This window comes from Mustela nigripes, chromosome 1, assembly GCF_022355385.1.
Source record: "Mustela nigripes isolate SB6536 chromosome 1, MUSNIG.SB6536, whole genome shotgun sequence".
Lineage (NCBI taxonomy): Eukaryota > Metazoa > Chordata > Mammalia > Carnivora > Mustelidae > Mustela > Mustela nigripes.
Window position 1 is genome coordinate 257,642,481 of NC_081557.1, and position 22,899 is coordinate 257,665,379.

General features: G+C 36.3%; 1 protein-coding gene across 1 annotated transcript in view; it reads right to left on the reverse strand.

The window, feature by feature from the left end:
- Positions 1-22,899, reverse strand: part of TMPRSS11D (transmembrane serine protease 11D) — a 64,045-nt gene that overhangs the window by 7,798 nt on the left and 33,348 nt on the right. Inside the window, exons 3-8 of the mRNA XM_059376610.1 lie at positions 21,045-21,166; positions 18,982-19,100; positions 12,789-12,856; positions 7,217-7,374; positions 5,207-5,245; positions 2,479-2,656 (exon numbers count right to left, since the gene is read on the reverse strand). Of these exons, the coding sequence (XP_059232593.1) occupies positions 2,479-2,656; positions 5,207-5,245; positions 7,217-7,374; positions 12,789-12,856; positions 18,982-19,100; positions 21,045-21,166 (684 nt within the window). The remainder of the gene's footprint in view (positions 1-2,478; positions 2,657-5,206; positions 5,246-7,216; positions 7,375-12,788; positions 12,857-18,981; positions 19,101-21,044; positions 21,167-22,899) is intronic.

A 22,899-nucleotide genomic window follows, 5' to 3' on the forward strand; every position in this document is an offset into this window, starting at 1 on the left:
AGTCGCCAAGCTGTGGAAAGAGCCAAGATGCTCTTCAGCAGACGAATGGATAAGGAAGATATGGTCCATATATACAATGGAGTATTATGCCTCCATCATAAAGGATGACTACCCAAATTTTGTATCAACATGGATGGGACTGGAGGAGATTATGCTGAGTGAAATATGTCAAGCAAAGAAAGTCAATTATCATACGGATTCACTTACTTGTGGAACATAAGAAATAGCATGGAGGACATTAGGAGAAGGAAGGGAAAACTGAAGAGGGAGAAATCAGAGGGGGAGATGAATCATGAGAGACTGTGGACTCTGAGAAACAAACTGAAGGTTTTAGAGGGGAAGAGGGTGGAGGGATGAGTGAGCCAGGTGGTGGGTATTTAGGAGGGCACATATTGCATGGAGCCCTGGGTGTGGTACATAAACAATGAATCTTGGAACACTGAAAAAATAAAATTAAATTAAAAAATAAAAATGAAAATCTGGAGTAATCACATTTCTGGACTTCAAGTTATATTACAAAGCTATAGTAATTGAAACAGTATAGTACTGGCACAAAAATAGACAAAGAGATCAATAAAACGGAAGAGAAAACCCAGAAATGAGCCCAGAACTAGGTGGTCAATTAAACTTTGACAAAGCAGGAAAGAAGATGTTCCAAGCATTTAAAATCATGAATTCCTTTGGTAATCATTGACAATATTTATAACAATGGCTTTCATTATAGTGATACCCTTTACTTAGCTTTGGTGTTTGTGTCTGTCTAGGGCTTTGAATCCAGTACATCCTTAATTAATGCAAGTATTTGCATTCCTGATTCCCATACTCAAAGGTGATTAAAATCAATTAGTGCCATTTTTCTTTGGCCTTTTAGGTGGGACTAAACATTGAACCTTGAGCTCCAGCCAGAATGTATTATTCTCTATCCCTAGATTCTGCCTACTTTTTCAGGTTAAAGAGCATTTGCTCAATTTGCTTCTTCTCTGTTAAATGTTACTATCCCTTCCTCCATTTTTTCCCATTGGAATTTTGAAAAATCTTCAGTATTTGTAAGAAGTTCTTTGCAGATTTGAGGGTACTGCTGGATAATATAGTGCCTGTTACAAAACTGTTAAGAGAGAGTAAATTTTATCATGATTAGTGCACAATGTTCCTAAACCTGAAAAAGTAGGTAGATTTCGGGGGTAGAGAATAACTTAACCTGGCAGGAGCTCAAGGTTCATGCCTTGAGAAATAAGTCTGGGTTGATTGGAGAGGAGGGCTTTAGGTATGTGGTAAATTGGATTTTAGACTGTGCATATTCAGTGAGTCTGAGAGGAAAATAGATATGGTCAGAGGCACATTTGATTTAGATTGTCTTCACTTTTCTGAGTGAATGTTTAGAGTTTAGTTCCCAGCAACTGTAGGGGTCTAGGATGCTCCTATAATAAGGCGTGTCAGGGGGCGCCTGGGTGGCTCAGTGGGTTAAGCCTCTGCCTTCGGCTTAGGTCATGTTTCCAGGTCCTGGGATTGAGCCCCGCATTGGGCTCTCTGCTCAGCAGGGAGCCTGCTTCACACCCCCACTCCCCGCCCCGCTCTCTCTGCCTGCCTCTCTGCCTACTTGTGATCTCTCTGTCTGTCAAATAAATGAATAAAATCTTAAAAAAAAAAAATAAGGCGTGTCTGTACTTAACAGATTTTAGTCATCTGAGTCTAAAGTCCTTCTATTCTGAGTAAGTTTATGCATCCTACTCTCCACTGGCAGATTATTACCCTCATGTTAGCAATAGCCTTCAGTTACATCAATGAAAAATTCTTTGTAGGTTGTTTAAATTCATTTTGTTTATGCTGCTCACTATTCCTGATCATTATTTTTGTGCATGTTTATCTCTAACATTAGAATGTAGGCTCCTTTACAGTACAGGCAATGGTTAACTAGCTGCTATGATAACACTGTGCTCATAGTAGATATTCAATAATTGTTTTGAAAGAATTAGTTAATAACATAGGACAGTCTTGGATCAGCCATCAGTCTGTTGATCAGCTTACATGATATAATGTGAAAATTTCCTATAGCAATTCATTTTGCTAACATTTAACATATGTTTAGATTAATGTATTTGACCCTATCAAAAACACTAAAACATAGATAATAGTAGGCTCCTAATTTGGGGGGAAAAAAGAGGCTTATAAAGGTTGAATAATTTTCTCAAGCTTACATAGCTAGGATTTAAATTAAACATTCTGACATATAAATCATTGTTCTTTACCATGACAGCATACTATTATCTGAAACAGAAAAATAGGATTAAATTAGCAAGGTGAAGGAGAAAAAAAAATATTTTTGCTATGATGGATAGGAAGAAAAGACTCATAATATTTTTTGTATCCAATTATTTTTAGCACAATCCAAATATGTTCCATCCTTGGGGTTTGGGTGGCGTTCTTCTGTATATGTCTCTCCTAGTTGTTCCCAGATGGGTAGGTAAGCTGCGGCCTCACCTTCTGAAGCAGTGAGCTGCCGTCAGGACCCACATGCTGCTGATCAGGATGCCGCCACAGTGGTGAACCTTATTCACCTGTAGACTCACTTGCCACGGCCAGTCTCCTTCCTCAGCCAGAGTGCCTCCTGTGATCCTCTCCTCAGACAAAGTTATTAGGTCTGGACGGGCCCCACAGCCTAATGGGAAAAGAACAAGAATGGGCTGGGAAGGTCTTGATTCATTTACATTTGGGAGGTGCTGCTAGAATCTCTCCATCTTTTACAACTTTTCTGTTTCATGGGTTCTTCTCCAGAACATGCTAACCTTTCCAAAAGCATGATCAGTATGTTATTTTTTAGAGTACTTATGTGACTCCTATTGACTATAGACCACATTTTAGAGAATATTTCTGAACTTGAGAGCCTTCAGAGTTTTCTGGAGTTTCTCATGAATGGAAGTTAAGATGGGTTAGTGCTGGGTGTAAGACCTTGGGCCAAAAGTTCACTAGAAAATTTTCATCTTCTCTTTAGCTTTGCTATTCAAAAGTGTGGTCTGTGGACCTGCAATATGGGCATACCCTGGAAGTTTATAAGTTTATTAGAAATGTTGAGACTGTGTGAAAATAACCCAGGGTCTATCAGTGGGTGAGTGGGTCAAAGGAATGTCTCTCTCTCTATATATAGATATTTACACACACACACACACACACACACACACACACACACACGGGTATTATTCATCCTTAAAAAAGAAGGAAACCTTGTTGTTTGCAACAACATGGATGAACTGGAATGTATCTGGTAAGTAAAATAAGCCAGATAAATTCTGCATGGTACCACTTATATGCTGTAGAATCTTAAAAAAAATAGTCAAATTCCTAGAAAGAAAGAGTAGAAAGTAGTTACTAGGAGACGGAGGGTGGAGGAAATGGGGAGAATTTGGTAAAAGTGTAAAAAATTCTGCTATAAGGTCAATAAGGTTTGAGGATCTACTGTGTAACAGGGTGACTACAGTGGATAACACTATTGTATAATTGAAATTTGCAAGAGTATAGAATTTAAAAGTTCTTCTAAAAAAGGGGGCGGCTAAATATGTGAGGTGATGAATATATTACCTAGATGGAATCTTTTTGTAATATATCTATATATATAACAAATCATAATTTGTGTACTTTAAATATCTTACAATTTTATCAATTTTCCCTCAAGGCTGAAAAAAAATTGACTCTAAGGCACACGCCAGGGAACAAATGAGAAGCTGTATTGCCCCCCCTTCCCAACGTTATTGTGGAATAATTAACAAATACAGTTCTGTATTTTGAAAATGTATAGTGTGTGAGTTGATATACATATACATTGTTGATTACCAAGGTCAAGACAACCAACACCTCCATCACTCACATAGTTAACTCTTGTGTGCATGTGGTGAGAATGCTTAAGATATACTGTCAGCAACTTTCAAGCATACAGTACTATCTTATTAATCATAGTCACCATGCTGTGTGTCAGAGCCTCAGAACTTACTAGAAGCTACATTCTAATGAGTGATTCCTGTGTACACTGAAGTTGGGGGAAAACTGTTCTCATCAAGAAATCTCCATAGTGGTGATCCAGCTCATCATGAAAGTTCCAGTCCACCTCCGTAACTCACTCTATATTTCCAAATACACCCTCAAAAAAGAGTTACTGCAGGTCCACAGAGTATACGTGAGGGTAACTGAGGGTTTTTAAGTATCTAAGTGAGATTTAAACATCTTAAGAGAGAAAGCCTATGAACACTCCAATGGCTGAAACTGAAGTGATCATTCAAGTCCTCTCAATTCCCCTTCCCATGATTTACTTCCTTTTTTTTTAGTCTATTATTAAGAAATTAGAAGTAAACCACCACCAACAATTTCTATTGCTCTAAAGTAGTGACACTGTTTAATAGAACATCCATCCAAAGGCATTTTTTCCTAACAGACTTTCCAGATAGAGGAGGTCCAGACTTTCATTTAGAATATGCACAGAAGTTCCTCTGTTGCATCCTTCAACCAAATTTCTTAGTAAATTACTTAAGCATATTTTCATTAAAAAAAGTATGAATTAAATATATAATGAAGTTGAGAAATACCCATAAAGGTAGCATTACCTTGTAACATCACTTAAGGATTTGAGATAAACCAGCTATAGAGGTGCACTGAACTAATTTCTAACTACATTTCATCACCAGAGAAGGAAACAGCTGTTTTCTAGGGCTTATATTTCTGCTGTCCTAGCCTGCAAGTGTACAGAATGACATAGGAAAGTCATGACTCTTCCTTTATGAGAGACATAAAACTGACAACACTTTTATAATTTTTTAATTCTACTTTTTGATTAACTTAAATCAATAACAAAGCAGGCTATTCTGGTGGTCAGGAGGAGCCATCTTAATGGTGTCCCCAAACAGAATTTCTAAGTCTGCAGAGGTGCTACCATAGACCAGGGGTAGGAAAAGCTTCCCAAAGCTGTCAAGAACATTTTCCTGAGGTCAGACTTGACACAGAATGTCACTGCTGCCACCTTCTTCTAAAAGGAGGGGAAAACCTAAACATCGCTCCATGGGCCAGTGGAACCAGGAGTCTCTTCTCAACAGTGCCCCACATGAGTGAATTAATAAGAATAAAGATAACACCTTAGAAGCTACCTTGGCACAGAGTGCAAATACTTGACCATTTGCTATTTGTATTTTGATAAATTTTTTTATAAGATAATTTTGAAACTTACCTTCAGTGAAAATATGTACTGTATCCTGGTCAGTAAGTGCTGGTATTAAAAAAAAAAATAGAGAGTAAGATCAATAAGATCAATAAGGGTGTTTATTATTTCATCTTAATTTCTTAAATGTAGTCCTCAGACAATCATCATCAGAATCAGTCAGGGGTCTGATAAGATACAGATTTCTAGACTTCATCTTAGACCTGCTGAAAGTCTCTGAGTCTTAAGTCCCAGAAATCTCTGTGTTTATAGCCTTCCCCTAATTTATTGTTATTTATATAAAAGTTTGTGTTTAATTTCTCATCAAACACTAAAAGATACTTAAAAGCTATTTAAAAGTTATTCCTACTCTCAAGTCAGTCAGTTTAGTTGGGAAAATAGAAACATAAGTAAGTTGTTGCTTAAAATAGGATGTGATAAATAGCACAAGAGAAGTTAGATTTTCATTTACTTGAATATATATGTAGGTATATATAGATATATCTGTATTATACTACTGATTCTATTCTTAGTATAGCAGATATAACACCGAGCAAAACACAGGAGGTCTGCCCTGACATAATTTACAGCTAGAAATTAATCAAGGAGCCATTCAAATCAACTCAAGTGGAATTGGAGAGGAGAATGGTGAGGGTGATCATACCACCTGAGAGAGTCACTGAGTTCTCATGGTGAGAAAAATATTTGGGCTGTATTTTGAAGACCTAAAAGGAACTTTCTGGGCATACAAGCATTAAAAAGGTATTCCAGGTGAAAGTGTAATGGGTTCAAGTGCACGGAGATGGATGATGTTTGTGGAGTAATCGCATCAGTAGGGCTGGTAGTGCAAGTGGGTCACGAAGGGAGATGCTGTGAGTGCCCGGACAGCAAATATGGTGATAGCAGAGAGTGAAGGTCTGTCTGTTGTAATTTCAGGTCTGCTTACAGAACCATCTTCTCTGCCCATCCTATAGCCATCTCAAACTCAGTGTGACCAAATTTACTCCAGATTTGCTACTTACATTATGTTTCCTCCTTTAGGAAATGGTCTCACTTCTATCAATAGCTCAGAAAACTGAGTATCTAATTCCTCTCTTCCCATCATTTTCACATCTTATTGGTTTTTAGATTTTGTACCCTTTATCCTCTAACAATCTTTTGCATTAGGCCCATCCTCCTGATCCCTTTGGATATCCCTTTTGTTGGTGCTTTCATCATTTGACATCTATACTATTATAATAACCTTCAATCTGGATTCCCTGCCTCCACCTTTGTGCTTTTCAAGATGTCTATCTCCACTTTACCAGGCTGTTTTTTTTTTTTTTTCTACAAAGATATGTCAGATCATATCTGTTTTTTTGTTTCATTTGTGGGAAGTTATGGGAAGCTTTTAAGTAATATTGAAATTATGTTTTAAAATATTTCCTTGATCTATGTAGACAGTAGTTTGGAAGGGGCCAAGAAAATATTACAAAGAATAATGTGGAGGCTAGTGCAGTAGTTCAAGTCAGTAATGATGTTGGCTTGGACCAGAGTGGTAGCAATGGAAGAAATGGAAATAGATTCAAGACAGGCAGAGGTACAGATATTTTCAGAGAGGAGTTAGGAATGTTGCTAAACCTTCTAATTTCCTCCTTCATTCTACAAGTATTAGATATCTTCCAATTGCACCCTATGTTCTGGGTGAGGTGGAGTGTTAATTCAATGGTTCTCTGACCTTGAGCAGCTATTTGCCACTTCTATAACATACCTACAGGTTGAACATATGACAACAACATCTCTCATAAGGAGTGTTGAGAGGAAAAATTAATAAAAGAATTTTAGCTAGTGAAATTTACTATATGAGTGCTGAATGGTTCTTTAAACATCAGAATGTTTTATATTAGAGAACTATGCATTATGTCTACCTTTGCAGTATATTGTTTTCGTAAAGTTTAATTCCAAGGAAAGAAAATCAATCTCATTAAATTAAAATATGAATTATAACAGGTTAAGTTGACATATTGGGATAAAATGGTAAAAAAAATTAATGGTACTTGCATGTTATCTCAGTCGAAGGGTTTATTTCCAAGTTTCCAGAGTTATTCAGAATTTGGTGTAAAACAGACTCAATTCTGCTTTTCATTGATGCTCCATTGTTATTTCTAGTGAATTTAAATTTCATGACAACATCTGCTATCACACCATTACCCTCCTGCCTGAAAGCCATAAATATATTAAAAATAAATATAATTTTATGCTATTCTGTTTATATACTCTTATTGATTAAACATTAAAAAACTCACTTGGAGAATTTAGCTTTAGAGCAGATTCATATAACAGTGTTTTCATACTTAATGATATATAACAATGTTATTCCACAAATATTTGATTTCAAAGCATGGTACACTATATCCACCATTCAGTATAGCTGGCTTTAAAGTCAGAACTCCAAAGTTCTGCCATTTACTGTTCAACTTTAGTAAGTTATTTGTTTCTTAATCTTTCTCTAAGTCTCCTCACATTAAAATGATTGTTACGAAGTTTATGTGAATTAACACATGCAAAAGTTTTGGGAAGAGTACATAGCATACAGTATTAACTGTTAATATAATATAATATAATTATAATACTTGACTTTACAAAAGTCTTCAAAAAAGAAACCCCCTCATCTCATTAAACAAATCTATAAAGAGAAAAGTGACTTAAAGACTTGGGTTAATTTTCTAGTACCCAAATGCATTAATGTGGCTACAAAGTCAAATGTTAAAATTTTATCTCTATATCAGTTAGCTACACATATTCTCCACAATGAAGCTTAATAATTTGACTAAATGCTACAATGATCAAAAATCAGTGTAATGTCTACTTCCTTATGTGTGAATTACCATGTTAATCATTGCCCGACCTAACGTTGGCCATATTCTTTTCTGAAATGTGCAATAGATAAATTTGTCTTTCATATTCATTCTAGGCCTCTTCCTCTCCTCTCAATGATCAGTTCTGCTGTAATATTCATTCCAGATATTAATTTAATATTTACTTAGCAAATGTTAAATAACCACCTTCTTGTGCTAGGCACTGTTCTGTTTCAGAAATTAACAGTGATCAAGATTCACACTTGCCATTCTCGTGAATTTTGCAGTTTAGATAGAGGAGCAGGCACTGAAGAAATAATTATTGCTTTCATTTCTAGCAACATGAAAGTCTAAATAATTAAAAAATTCTCCATATAAAATAACCAGAAATACTTGATAAAATAGAATAAATTTCACTTGAAATGCAAAACTAAGCTAACATTAAAGTAAAGGAAATGTATGGACTCTGAAAAACAATCTGAGGGGTTTGAAGGGGTGGGGGGTGGGAGGTTGGGGTACCAGGTGGTGGGTATTATAGAGGGCACGGATTGCATGGAGCACTGGGTGTGGTGAAAAAAATAATGAATACTGTTATGCTGAAAATAAATAAAAAATTAATAAAAAAATAAAGTAAGGGAAATCTTGGAAGAACAAAAATAAATAACATGAATATTATGTAGGAAGTACTAGAATATCCAACAGGCTTGAGTTGTAGCATTCACATGGATACGGGAGAGGAGGCTTTGGTCTAGTGCTAATTAGGGAAATAAACATGAGGTTTCTAAATAAGGCCAGGATTCTCAAAGAACTAAACCCTCAGTGAAAGCATGGATTAGAAAGAAAAAAAAAATGTGCTCATCATGTCATTAAAAATAAAAAAAGATAAGGAAGTTTATGTGTCTCAGGGTTCCAGGTCTAGACAGAAAAAAGATTGTCCTGACAATTCATGATCATGAGCCTAGCTGCATGAAAGTTTTAGATCTGCATTACCACCATCTGCATGATTCCAGAAACTTTAAGAAATTAACAACAACAAAAAATGGCTCATGTGCTGCTGATCCTCCAAGAGTATCTGATAGAAGCAAATGCTCTGTAAATTGAATGTTAAATCCAGGCTGCATAGTATCCCACTTATGAAGTGGGATTAAAGTAATCCTACAGTCCCAATGGCAAAGAATTTATCATAAGCTGGAATCAGCAGAATGAGGACAGCAGCTTCAAAAATTCATATAATAAAATTAACAGATGGGTAACTGTATTTGAAATGACTAATGACATAAAAGGGGGAATCATAAATGTGAGAAAAGTATAGGACATTATAAAAACAGACCAGACAAGCTTACAAAAGAAACAAATAGAGCTTGCAGACAGGACAACATAGTCATAATTTTTAATCAAAATTAAAAACTCAGTGGATGGGTTACACAAAATATCAGAGAAAGCTAAAGAGAAATTAATTAACTGAAAGATAAAAATAAAGAAATCACACAAAATGTAGCACAGATAAAGAGATGAAACAGAGGCTAAGAGACTAGAGAAGTTTCAGTGTTTACCTAATGCAAAACTGAAGAAGATCACCAAAAAATAAAGGGGCAGCAATATTGTAAGAGATCATGAAAATTATCCAGAACGGATGAAGATATGAAGCCTTGGATCACAAGAGTCTGAGGCGTACTAAATAAAAGAAACACCTCTCCCCCACAAACAAAAATGCATCATTAAAAAACCTCTGAACTCCAAAAACAAATGGAAGACTTTCAAACAATAGAGATTTTCTACCAAAGAACATTTGACTGAAATACTATTTCTTCATAGCAACAAAAAAGGCAGTATATAATTGTACTTTCAAAATTGCTGAGAGGCTATAGCTACTGATTTAGAATTTCATATCCACATTAAAGTATTTTTCAGGAATAAACATAAATAGGACTTTTTTAGATCAAAGCAAAACAAAAAGGATACTTGATGGCTCATGGACTCTTGTGAAAATTTATAAAGAAAGTACTTCAATAAGAAGGAGATTGAACCCAGGAGGATTAAGGTATGGTAAGCAATAAAGAAAAAAAAATGGCAAACTGGTAATCTATCATTACAGTGACTAATTTGGAGTCATTACAAATAGAGTGGAGCTAAAACATCATTCATAATAACATGAACAAGAGTTTCAAGTTCCCTATATTATTTGGGAAAAGGGTAGAGAATTAAGCCAACTCTCCTTATTTAAATTTTAAGGATAATCACTAAAAGCAAAGATGATCAAAATGCATTAGAAAATGTAGCTGTCTTTCTGTTTTAAGTGAAATGTTTGACCTATAAGGATATGTAAATGTTGAAAATAAAATATTGAAAACCCCTCTTGGGGTTAGGGATAGTGAAGAACTAACAGAAATCTAGTGGGACTGAGACTAATCTAGGTGGAGGGTAGTGAAAGATAAGCCCAGAGATGGAGATGTTAAGAAGAAATTAGAAAAAGGAAGGTTGAGTAAACTTTGTTACATATATGTGTATAAAAATGTCTCTCTCTCTCTATATATACATATTTATGTATATGTATATGCACACATGTACACACATTATATAAAAAGTACATGTACTTTTGATATGCATCTATTATATTCCTATATAATACTTGGCATGTTGCAAAGGCAATGGGTGGCCCATAGGAGGATTTTAACTGGGGGAATAATATGTTTAGAATTTTGTTTCAAAAATTCTTTCTGGCTGCTGTATAAATGAGTGGAGCAAGAATGAAGGAAAGGAGGCTCATTCAGGAGACTGTTCATAGTCCAGGAGAGAAATGGTTGAGGGAACTATTTGAAGAAAAGTTATGGATCTTAGAAATATTTAGGAAATAGAATAGAAAGATTAGATAGTTGGATGTGTGGGTTGAGGGAGAGGAGAAATTACAGATGACTTGTATATTTCTTGAGCAACTAGGTTGAAAGTGATGCCATTGTTAGAAGTAACAACAGTAAAAGAGTAATATTTGGTGAGGGAGAGACATTAGGTTCAGGTCTGGACACAGTGAAGTTGAGTTGTCTGTGAGATAACTGTATGATGACATCAAGTTGATGGCTGTGTACGTTCATGTCTAGAAATGAGAAGAGAGGACTTCCCAGAGATACAACTTTGAGAATAGCGAGCATATCGGGGACAATGAAGCCACTGAGAAGAACTGAGAAGATGAGACACTTATAGCACAGGCTGACATCCAACAACATTTGAAGGATGTGCAGAGAAGGCTGTGCTAGCGAAGAAAATTGAGGAGTGAATGGAGAGGTAAGAGGAAAATAAGGGCATGTAGGGTCATAGAAACGACAGGAAGGCACTACTTCAAGAAGGACTGAAAATACAACATCACCAAATACTATTGAGAGGTCCAAACAGAAGACTGATAGAGTTTATTCAGAGCTTGTGACTTGGATGTCATTGTTGAACTTGGCAAGGGTAAGTAGCATTTTGTGGTGGCATCAGGGGTGAGATTGTGGGGAACTGAGCAGTAGGTGGGAAGTGAGCAAAAGGGGAGGAAATGCAGATGGTTCATGCAGTCCTACGGATTTTGAGAGCTAGTGGCCAGTACAGAGATTTTCACAGGAAAACGTTAAGGGGAATGTGCAGTGAACTGACTGAAATTCATGTTGGTAAATACTCTTCCCATGGATTCTTCCTACTCTTCTCAATTCTTAACAAGACTTATCTGATCAGATGTTCATGCTCCTGGGACTTATTCTGCAGAAAAGAAGAAATATGAATTTTCTTGTGGTGGTGGTATTTGAGAAATACCTCCCTTTCAAAGGACTTTTGCGTATTATTTGAAGGATCGGTTGATGTACCCATTTGAGGCATTTGTGATAGGGTTAGTATTCTAGTTGGGAGGGCCTGTCTCATCACATCACACAGACAGGTACATATTCAACTAAGGCAGGAATGTCGAATAACTAGAATGCATACTGCTACTCTCCTTATTATTATTAATTCCTGCCAGACATGCTTGGATTTGGCCACAGCATCTTTTACACTACAGCGTTCTAGGCAGACACAAGCCAAAAAGCTTGATGTTGGTCATAGTGTCTGATCTTGGATGAATATACCCAGGACCTCAGCATTGTGCAACTCCAGGGACACTGTTTACATGTGCTAGATTGTGAATGAGATCCACCGGATTTATACAGTAGGATGTATATATACCTTCACCTGACTCTCTTTAATCTTTCTTCCTTTCCTATCAAGAATTGAAGCAAGAGATTATGCTGAGTGAAATAAGTCAAGCAGAGAGAGTCAATTATCATCTGGTTTCACTTATTTGTGGAGCATAACAAACAGCATGGAGGACATGGGGAGATGGAGAGGAGAAGGGAGTTGAGGGAAATTGGAAGGGGAGGTGAACCATGAGAGACTATGGATGCTGAAAAACAATCTGAGGGTTTTGAAGGGGCAGGGGGTGGGAGGTTGGGGGAGCCAGGTGGTGGGTATTACAGAGGGCACGAATTGCATGGAGCACTGGTGTGGTGCATAAACAACGAATTCTGTTACGCTGAAAAGAAATAAATAATTAAAAAAAATTGAAGCGATATGTTTATTTACATTAGTAAATGGATCATATGTGGCATGTTTTGTTATTGTTTTGGCATTGTTTTTTAAGCTGCCCATGATACTTCTTTCATAATATTGCAACAAATTGTGTGAATGCTTCATTCATTATCCATGCTGTGAACAAGAGTCAAATGGGCCAAGCTGCATCTAAGCATATATGTTTTTTATAGAGTTCCACTTACCTCAGTTTGACAACATGGGCTCTGATGAACTGACTTCTTAAATTTGATTCTTTGAACGTTTTAGTAATCTGTAGAAAGAAAAGAAAAAAAAAACCTCTTTGTAGTTACAGTTGTTCTTCCCTTCCTTCTTTCTAACGTAGCAACGTAGGACTTAAGATAATGAGGAACAGGGACTGGAGTTTTCAGTTCAGTTCAGATTAGTTCAGTTCCGTCTCAGAACAGATGAGGTTGATTTAGACGAGTGATACAGCTTTCGGATGCAGTGCCTCTTTACTCATCTATGATACAAAGATGATAATGGACAGGATGCATCTTCACTAGAAGTCATCTCAACATTAGATGTTTTACTCAGGGTGATTTGGTGGCTCTTCCTAGGAGGGGTCGGGGCCAGTGCCAAGCCAACACTAGGGGAGTCCATGATACAACTTACATTTGTGTGATTCCCCAACAACTGTTTTTAAATGGGTAAAACCAGGTTAAAATGAGTGATGAAAAGGAGAAAACATGTAAAGGGCAGTTTTTTCCTTGTTAATTCTGACTAATACCTAAGCATCCAAGGTTATTTGTGACACCAATCAGTAATTTCCTGACCTAACCTTAACTATTTCCCTGCATCATTTTTCTTTTTTTTTTTATAATGTTTAATAATTTTTCTTTTTTATTATTTTTAAAATTTTATTTTTTCAGTGTTCCAAGATTCATTGTTTATGCACCACACCCAGTGCTCCATGCAATACGTGCCCTCCTTAATACCCACCACCAGGATCACCCATCCCCTTCCCCCCGCCCCTCCAAAACCCTGTTTGTTTCTCAGAGTCCACAGTCTCTGATGATTCATCTCCCCCTCTGATTTCCCCGAATTCACTTTTCCTTTCCTTCTCCTAATGTCCTCTGTTATTCCTTATGCCTCACAAGTAAGTGAAACCATATGATAATTGATTTTCTCTGCTTGACTTATTTCACTCAGCATAATCTCCTCCAGTCCAAGCCATGTTGATGCAAAAGTTGGATATTCATCCTTTCTGATGGAGGCATAATACTCCATTGTATATATGGACCATATCTTCTTTATCTATTTGTCTGTTAAAGGTAAGAAATTAAAAATAGAGCTACCCTATGACCCTGCAATTGCACTATTGGGTATTTAGCCCAAAAATACAGATGTAGTGAAAAGAAGGGCCATCTGTACCCCAGTGATCATAGCAGCACTGGCCACAGTCACCAGATTGTGGAAAGAACCAAGATTCCCTACATCATTTTTCATTCCCACCAAGGATGGTGCTCTTGAGTTATAAAGCTCAGCTTTACAGTGAACTATGGGTGGTTCTGTGACTGGAATGGTTCTCCCATGACGCAGGATTAGTCAGAAGTACTGAGGTTTCCTAATGTGGGAGGGAATTCCATTGACTTGTACTGTGAGGCAGCAAAAAGGGAGATGTGGACATGGAGACTAAGTAGTGTGCTGAATATTAGAGTAAGCCAGGATTTGAAACCAATCCTTCTTGAGACTGTAAAGTTAATGCAATCTTTATTACACCACTTTGTATCTTTTAAAATATCCATTCCTATAGGCTGGTATCAGACTGCCAGTAATTCGACAAAACGATGATTTTCTTTCTTTTCAGACAACTTCGGACACTTCAAAGAATAATGAGACTATGAGTTTTATGGAAATAGCTCATGTTCCTTTTTTTAAAAATTTAGGAAATATTAGTAATGTTGAGAAAGAAAAAAAAAAAATCTCTCCAAATTCTATGAACTAGAATTAACAGTTCCTGTTATTTGGTGAACTATATTCCAGTTAACTACAAAGAAAGATGAATTTTAATATGCTTGTTAATATACTATTATAGGAGGTATTTTAATAAACGGTTTAACTTTAGTTTTACTTGATTTTTTAATTAATTAATTAATTAATTAATTTTTTAGATTTTTTATTTTTTATAAACATATATTTTTATCCCCAGGGATACAGGTCTGCGAATCACCAGGTTTATACACTTCATAGCACTCACCAAAGCACAGTAAAAGGAATTGACCTAAAGCTGAAGGAATTGGTAAAATCTGGATTAACGTTTCCTGTGATTATATTTTAATTTGTGGTTTGGCACTACACCTGCACAGGCTAGACTGGACCAAAGTTAAAAAATCCACCTTAATTATGACATTTTTGTTATGTGGAAAACTTTGGTGATGACTAAGATAATAAGCAACGTAAAGAAAACAAATTGATTAATTGGTTGATATCAAAATACAGGGATAAAAGAAGACGACTATGGATAAGATTTTGGATTTTCCAGAATGCAATGTAATTGGCCCTTTCATTAAAACTTATCAGTTCTGATATCAGTTCTAATATCAGTTCTAACTTATCAGTTTCACTAGAACTTATCAGTTCACAGAAAATCAGTGAGCAGATAACTGTAGAGAATTCCAATAGCATAGTGGAAAGGGAAGCTGATGGAGAACACAGATAAGTTGGCTGGCTATAAGAACTTGAATGAGCCTTGTAACCTTTCTTCTTCTCAGTTTTTCCATCCGTAAAATTACATCATGATGGTTTTGGAAGGGCATGGTGTTAGGTATGAAGAGAATTGAATGGAAATGAAGGAAATAGAGGGGAATAAAACCTACAGGGATTGGTGATGGATTGGATATTTGGAATGATAGAGGGCAGTAGGTCAAAGATGAATTCTAGGTTTTTGCTTTGGAAAACTTAATGAGTGACATTGGGACAGGATTGTTGGAAGAAGGCTGGTATGGTATGGGGAAATCATGAATTTGATTTTAAGACATAATACATTTGAGTAAAAAAAAAAAGCCAAGTAGAGATATTAACCAGGTAGTTGGATGAAACAGTCTGAAATACAGAAGAAATGTCTGGGCTTGAGATCAAGTGAGTCATTAGATAAGTATTAGCTGAAGTAGTGCACATGGATGAGATCATCTATAAATACACAACAGTGTGACTGGAGAGGAGAGCGAAGTCAAAGCCTTGGGGAATTTCAGCTTTGAATGTCAGCATAGAAGAGGGTGATCCTGTAAGGACACAGAGAAGTGGCCAGAAAAGCAGGATAGGAAAAGCAAATGAGTGAATATTTTGCTTGAAAATCAGAAAATGATGGACTTTTTGAGTTAGAATATACCATAAAAATCATCTGGTCCAATGATTTTATTTCACTGATGAGTAAATTGAGAGCCGGAAAAGAGACATGAATTGCCTAATATAACAGAAGATTCTGGGACTATTCTATTGCTCATTAAGTATAATGGGTTGTTTGTGGGACAAGGATGATGATGGGACTCAGGTTACCATTGGGAAATGGTATGATCCTTGGATCTGGAGTCAGAAGCCCTTGGTTTGAATGCTGGTTCTACCGCTCTACAGGTGATTGACATTTTAACATGTTTCCTAATCTCACAACCTTTACTTTATCCATCTATAAAAATGATTTGTTAATTTATTTGGCCGTCGTGAACTGAAGGTTAGAGAGTGCTTTGTAAACCATAAATTTGCACTGCAGTAGAGTATTATTCATAAGGTGTTTTAAATGTTTAAAGTGTTTTTACTGAAAGATAAATCAGAGTGTGGAAATCATACATCTGAAGAATTTCAAGGGAAAACTTTCTCTGCTAGTTGTTTAAGTATATTGTAAAACCACAGTACTCCAAATAGTTTGGTACTGGTATGGGTAAAGATTAGTCAGTGAAGACAAGGAGGTACAGAAAAAAGAAAAGGAGGAATTTGTGTACAATAAAAGTGGCATGGCAAATATACCCATTGCACTATTAAACACACGCTTTTGGTACCACCACCTAGCTATTTTGGGGGATAAAGTTGGATCTCTACCTTATTGCAAAGTAAATTACAGATGAATAAAAGATAAAATTATAAAAACTGAAATAATAAAATTATAAAAAGGAAATGAAGGGGCGCCTGGGTGGCTCAGTGGGTTAAAGCCTCTGCCTTCCGCACAGGTCATGATCCCAGGGTCCTGGGATCGAGCCCCGCATCGGGCTCTCTGCTCAACGAGGAGCCTGCTTCCTCCTCTATCTCTGCCTGCCTCTCTGCCTACTTGTGATCTCTGTCTGTCAAATAAATAAATAAAAATCATAAGAAAAAGAAAATGAAAATGAATATTTTAAAGAGTATTTAGAGTGGAGAAAGCATTTTTAACCTAACACAAAAGGGAGAACTCATACAAAGGATTGATAATTTGGCTATATGAAAAATTAAATGTTTAACATTAAAACCCCCCTGTATTATAAACAAGATTGAGAGTTAAGTCATATTGTTAGAGAAATATATGCAATGTGAATGACTGGCAACTTTAATATTCTAATAAGTACAAGTTACAAGTCTTTTTTTTTCCCCCAAATCCATATAAAATAGACAAGTGCTCCAGTAAGAAAATGGGCAAGGTCGTGATCAGGCAATTCACAAACGAGGTTGTAAACATGACCTATTCATATAGGAAGACAGATTAAATCTTAGTAATTAAGGAAATGCAAACCAAAACAATTAGTGCTAGTGAGCTATCACTTCTCACCTTCTGAATTAGCAACAATTAAAATGATTTACGACGCCGCGTGTTAATGCCATGGGGAAAGAAGCCTACCCGTGTGCACTTGCGTAATGCGGGTGAGAATGTAAACTGGAGCATTTCTGGAGTGCAGCCTAAGAATTAATCTTAAAAATGCAGGGAACACTATATTGATGTAAGCAAGTGGTTGCATAAATACATGGGGAGAATAGAAAAACAGAAGAATTTAAAATATCCTTCAAATATTCAAAGCATTACTCCCCGCTCCTCTACTTCTTATGCGTGGCTTAGACACGGTGTCTTTCTTTCAAAGAGTGCAGTGTGGTTAAGGGAGGGAATGACTGTACGAGGTAGAAAGCTCACAAACACTTCAGCTGGGTGATCAAGTTGACGGTGACTGACAGTGTAATGAACCCCCTTCGTGTGATGGAATGCAAATGATACTTTTCCTCTTTGGTCTTCCTCCCTCCCCAAACTCCACTCTAAGCAAAAGAAAACAAACAAACAAAAAAGGCCCAGTTGTGGGATTTTACAAGATGACTGGCCAGTGCTCTGCAAAACTGTCAAGATTCTCAAAAACAAGGAAAATCGTAGGGACTCTCATAGATTCTCTTCCCTAATCAACTGATTCAGCCGTTTCTTCTGATCTCATTAAACATTTAAATGATATACCTAACTTCCCCTGCTCTAATCCCATTAAACTAAGCAGTTGTTCCATAACTTGGCTTCTAGCGAAGTTTGCCTCTGGGGAAAAATGTGTTAGATGAGCCAATATTTAGTTTCCCAGTCACAAGATTTCTCATTACAGATCAACTTAATGGTTCCCAAAGTGTGGTCCTTGGACCATAAGCCTCATCGTCACCTGGGAACTTAGAAATGCAAATTCTTGAGTTCACCCCAAGCCTATTGAATCAGAGACTCTGACATCAGAGCCTAGAAATATGTGATTTGACAAGCCTGCCTGGTGATTCTGTTACTTGCTAAAGTTTTAGAGACATTGGATTAATTTATATTCTTAAGACTCTTTAAAAGCTAAGTAAGACCTCAAGACTGGTCAACTCTGACTGTGTGAGCTAAAGGCCAGATTCTGGTCCATGCTCATAAATGAATGCAAGGGTCCACTTGTGAGATTTCCTGGTGGACCTCTTCAAGTGAAAGCCTGACCTTGCTTTGCATATTTCCTATGTCTATCACTGAGCCAGAGTAGGATGTTGTCTAAACTATGTTATTATTGAGGTGCAAACATGTCATTTAGCACCTGCTCCCTGTGTATTTAGTTGGGTAAGAAGAAAGGAAAGAAAGCCAAATGGAAAGGATTTAAAAAGGCAATCTCAAGAGGAGCAGTAGTAAATGCTCAACTTGCATGAACTGCAGACTTCCAGCCCTTGAAGTCATAATCATATAAAAGATGAATTTACTCAAGAGCCTTCTAGCACTTTTCACTCATGACTTAAAAAAAAAAAAAAGTAAAGAAGAATCAGTATACTAGCAAATTAACTTGGAAAAAGCACAAAGAAACATATCCTTCAGTATTCAGGGATGAAAAATATGCAGAGCATTTAGCAGTTACAAATAGATCACAACATGTTAGATTTATTACCAAATTTGTTTTATGACAGAATAAAGAGCAAAGACAAACATTAACTTACCATAGATTCAATTCTTCCACTCAAAGCCCTATATTCCTGTGTACCTGGTGAATTTAACTGATTACTATATTTGACATTTAGGATTTTAAAGCTGCTATGGTAAAAGTAAGACTTTTGATCTGTAAAGCAAAGAAAAGGCAGAATTAGTCTCACTACTAAGTACTTTAAACTTTAATTTATCCAGGATTATAGGATGCTCTATTATACAATTAAAAAAATTGCTTCTCTTAAATGAATAGTTGTTTTCATGATTCTCTTTCTCCTAGAAGAGTTGAATAGTATCTCATCCAAAAAAAATTTTTTTGCTTCTCTTAAAGAAAACCCCAAACTTACTATAAATGAAACTATAATAAAATTATTTTTCTTTCAGTTTTTAAAAAACTGACAGATCTGAAACTGTTAAGGATGTAGGAAAATCAGAGCAGCATTATTTGTGAAATTAAAGTGATCAGAAGTATCATAATTTTCATTTTAACTATATTTTAGGGAGATTTGTGATTGCAGATTTATTCATCAAGAAGTATTAATGAATGTCTATAATATGCTATTATTAATTTATCACTAAAGAAGAACCCAAAGTAATTCTGAATATTTTAAGAATTGTTTAAAAAAATAATCATTTTAGAGGAATTAGTGACTTGTTAGTTTTTTAGAGTAAGCTAGAAAATAAACGTTTGAATAAAATAACTAATAGGTTGTCCAGTGTGAATTATTTCCACCAAAAAATGTCTGCCAGAGGACATATTCAGTTGGGTGAAGAAAGTAAATATTTCTAAAACATACTGTATACATCTTAGAAACATTATGAACATGGATATAATAACCTAACCTGTCTCAGGAAAAATCTTTTGATCATTCATAAGCATAATTCATGCAGAAAAGTATGTATATCGGGGAAAGAGTTAGAGATCCTGGTGGAAGGGTAGTATAGTCCTTTGTGGTGGAGGGGCAAGTCTTTTAAGGGCCATAAATGGTTACTGGGACACATTCTGCAGAGGATGAACCTAGACTCTTCTACTTGTGTGACAATATGGTACAACTAAAAGTGAAAATTGATTAATTTAATTGGGAGCTTGAGGTGTCTTACCTCTGTAATTCACCTTAGATGTAACTGCCCCCAGGTGATTTGACAGAAAACTGTAGCCACAATTTTATAATTAGCTTGACTGAAAAGATTATTTATTATTACTGGTTTTCCTAATGCTGGTAATTTTATTGTGCCATTGAGAACTTTTCAGCTTTCACATAAATATGCATTTTTGCCTATTTACTATAGAATATATAATAAATTATATTCTCTCTGTCTCTCTACATTCATTCATACTCACACATATGATTTAAATGATTTAACAGAATTATAGTTGAAATAAAATAATCCCAAAATGCATTTTTAGATGAAAAAAGCACATTATAGCATATATTATATAGGGAATTAGACACAATTTTCTTTATCTACATTAAAACATCTGAAAGAATGTTCACTGAGATATTAAAGAACATTGTTTGTGAGTAAGCAGGGTATCCTGTATTCTTTATATTGTTTCTTGTCCATGTGTCCTTTATTTTTGTGATATAATAATACTAAGAGAAATAATAAAAGAACAGGTCCTTTTAAAAATTTGTTTTTCTCCTGTTTTATGAGGAGAAAGATCATGATTAACATATACTTCCAAATTTTTAAGGTTGAAACTTAAAATTCTTTGCAATATTTTACTTTTACAGTTTTTCAGTGGAAATCATGATATTAAATGAGAAAACAAAATCGGCAAATTCTAGTACCAGAAAAGAATCAAGAGATTTTTTTTTCCTTTGGCTAGAATAATTCTTGTCTGGGTAATACTGTTTATTCTAAAAAAAAAAAAAAAAAAAAAAAAAGAAGAGAAAAAAGTACTAGTTGAGGGAAATATAGACACAAACATGTATTTAGGGATATATAAGACATACAATTACATTATATTAAAAAATAATAGTGGCTATAAAAGGAAGAATGCCAAACGTTTCATCTGAAGGTATATTTAGTTATTTGGTTTGGAAAGTGGTCCTTTTAGTGTTCTAGTACTTACCAAAAGCTAAAAAGTAGATGAGTAGAGCTACGGTTACCGCCAAGATTACCACCCCTGCCACAACAACAAAACACACTACATACGGATTCAGGAATCTTGAGGTTGAGGGCACCCGTGCTGGCCTTAAAAAAAGAGAAAATGATCAAAAACTAACCTTTGATTCAGGGAAGCCATTACTGTAGGGTTTAAGAACATTTTCTATCTTCCTTTGTCTTTTAGTATGGACATAGCTCTCCATATAGGAAACCATGTGATTCTTGACCAGAACCTTTTTTTTTTTTTTTTTTTTTTTAAAGATTTTATTTATTTATTTGACAGACAGAGATCACAAGTAGGCAGAGAAGCAGGCAGAGAGAGAGAGAGGAGGAAGCAGGCTCCACGCTAAGCAGAGAGTCCAATGCGGGGCTTGATCCCAGGACCCTGGAATCATGACCTGAGCCGAAGGCAGAGGCTTTAACCCACTGAGCCACCCAGGCACCCCACTTGATGAGAACCTTAGTGACTTTTCTTTCAAATTTTTTTTCAGCACGAAAATGCTGACATTTTGGTAGTTTGATGGAAGCATAAGTAAATCGGACTTATGCTTTGCAATGATTTCTCTTCCTCTGTCATTTGATGAGGTTCTCAAGAGTAACAATTAATTGTACTGTTTTTTTGTCTTCCCAAGACCTTATGCTGGACACTTACTACGTATGGTAGAGCTCTCTTAGCTGGGTACCATCCCTAGTGGTATACAGAAGAGGAGTCCTTCTGGGTGGAGAGAGGGGTGGAGGGAGTCAGAACAGCAGCATTCCTCCCTGCATATTCTCTGTATTATTAAAAATGGGGGTGTGACCAGAGGTTGAGTGCTCAGGTCCTGGAGAATAACAAGCCTGAACTCTGAAATTCACCTCTGAAATGAATTACAACTGTCCCAACAGCAGAAGATTTGTGTGATTTATTATTTTTTTCCCCAATGAATTTATAAACTACAGTGAAAGCCAGTAGATTTATACTAATATGGGATCTGGTGATTATTATTAAGCACATGATCCAGGTACTATCTTCTTCCCTGCCTCTCTCCCCACAGCCACGTACACTTGCGCTAGGGAGGTAACCAGAAGAACTAAGTGTGAATTTCTCTTTTCTCCCTTGTTTGCTTGGAGGTCATATTGTCATTCATCTAAGACTTTCCTAGCCTGACAAGTGGGATTAATAATATCTGTCTCGGGGCACCTGGGTGGCTCAGTGGGTTAAAGCCTCTACCTTTGGCTCAGGTCATGATCCCAGGGTCCTGGGATCGAGCCCCGCATCGGGCTCTCTGCTCGGTGGGGAGCCTGCCTCCCCCTCTCTCTTTGCCTGCCTCTCTGCCTACTTGTGATTTCTGTCTGTCAAATAAATAAACAAAATCTTAAAAAAAAAAAAAAAGAAAAAATCTGTCTCACATGCTGTCTTGAATATCAAGGAGGTTATGTTAGGAAATATATTTCTAGTTAAATAGATTGTCTACTAGGCGGTGTGCCACTGGAAGGGAAAGATAGTATGCATGCTTCTGTTTCGGACACTTTGCAGAGTAACTGCTGTAAATAGGTGATTCATAAATATTTATGTTATTCATAAGTTTGTTGCAGTGTTAACTTTGAGCACGTTTCAGATTTAAAGCCTTAACATAGGGCACCTGGGTGGCTCAGTGGGTTGGGCCTCTGCCTTTGGCTCTGGTCATGCTCTCAGTGTTTTGGGATCAAGCCCCGAATCGGGCTCTCTGCTCAGCCAGGAGCCTGCTTCCCCCATCTCTCTCTGCCTGCCTCTCTGCCTACTTGTGATCTCTGTCTGTCAAATAAATAAATAAATAATCTTTAAAAAAATAAAGCCTTAA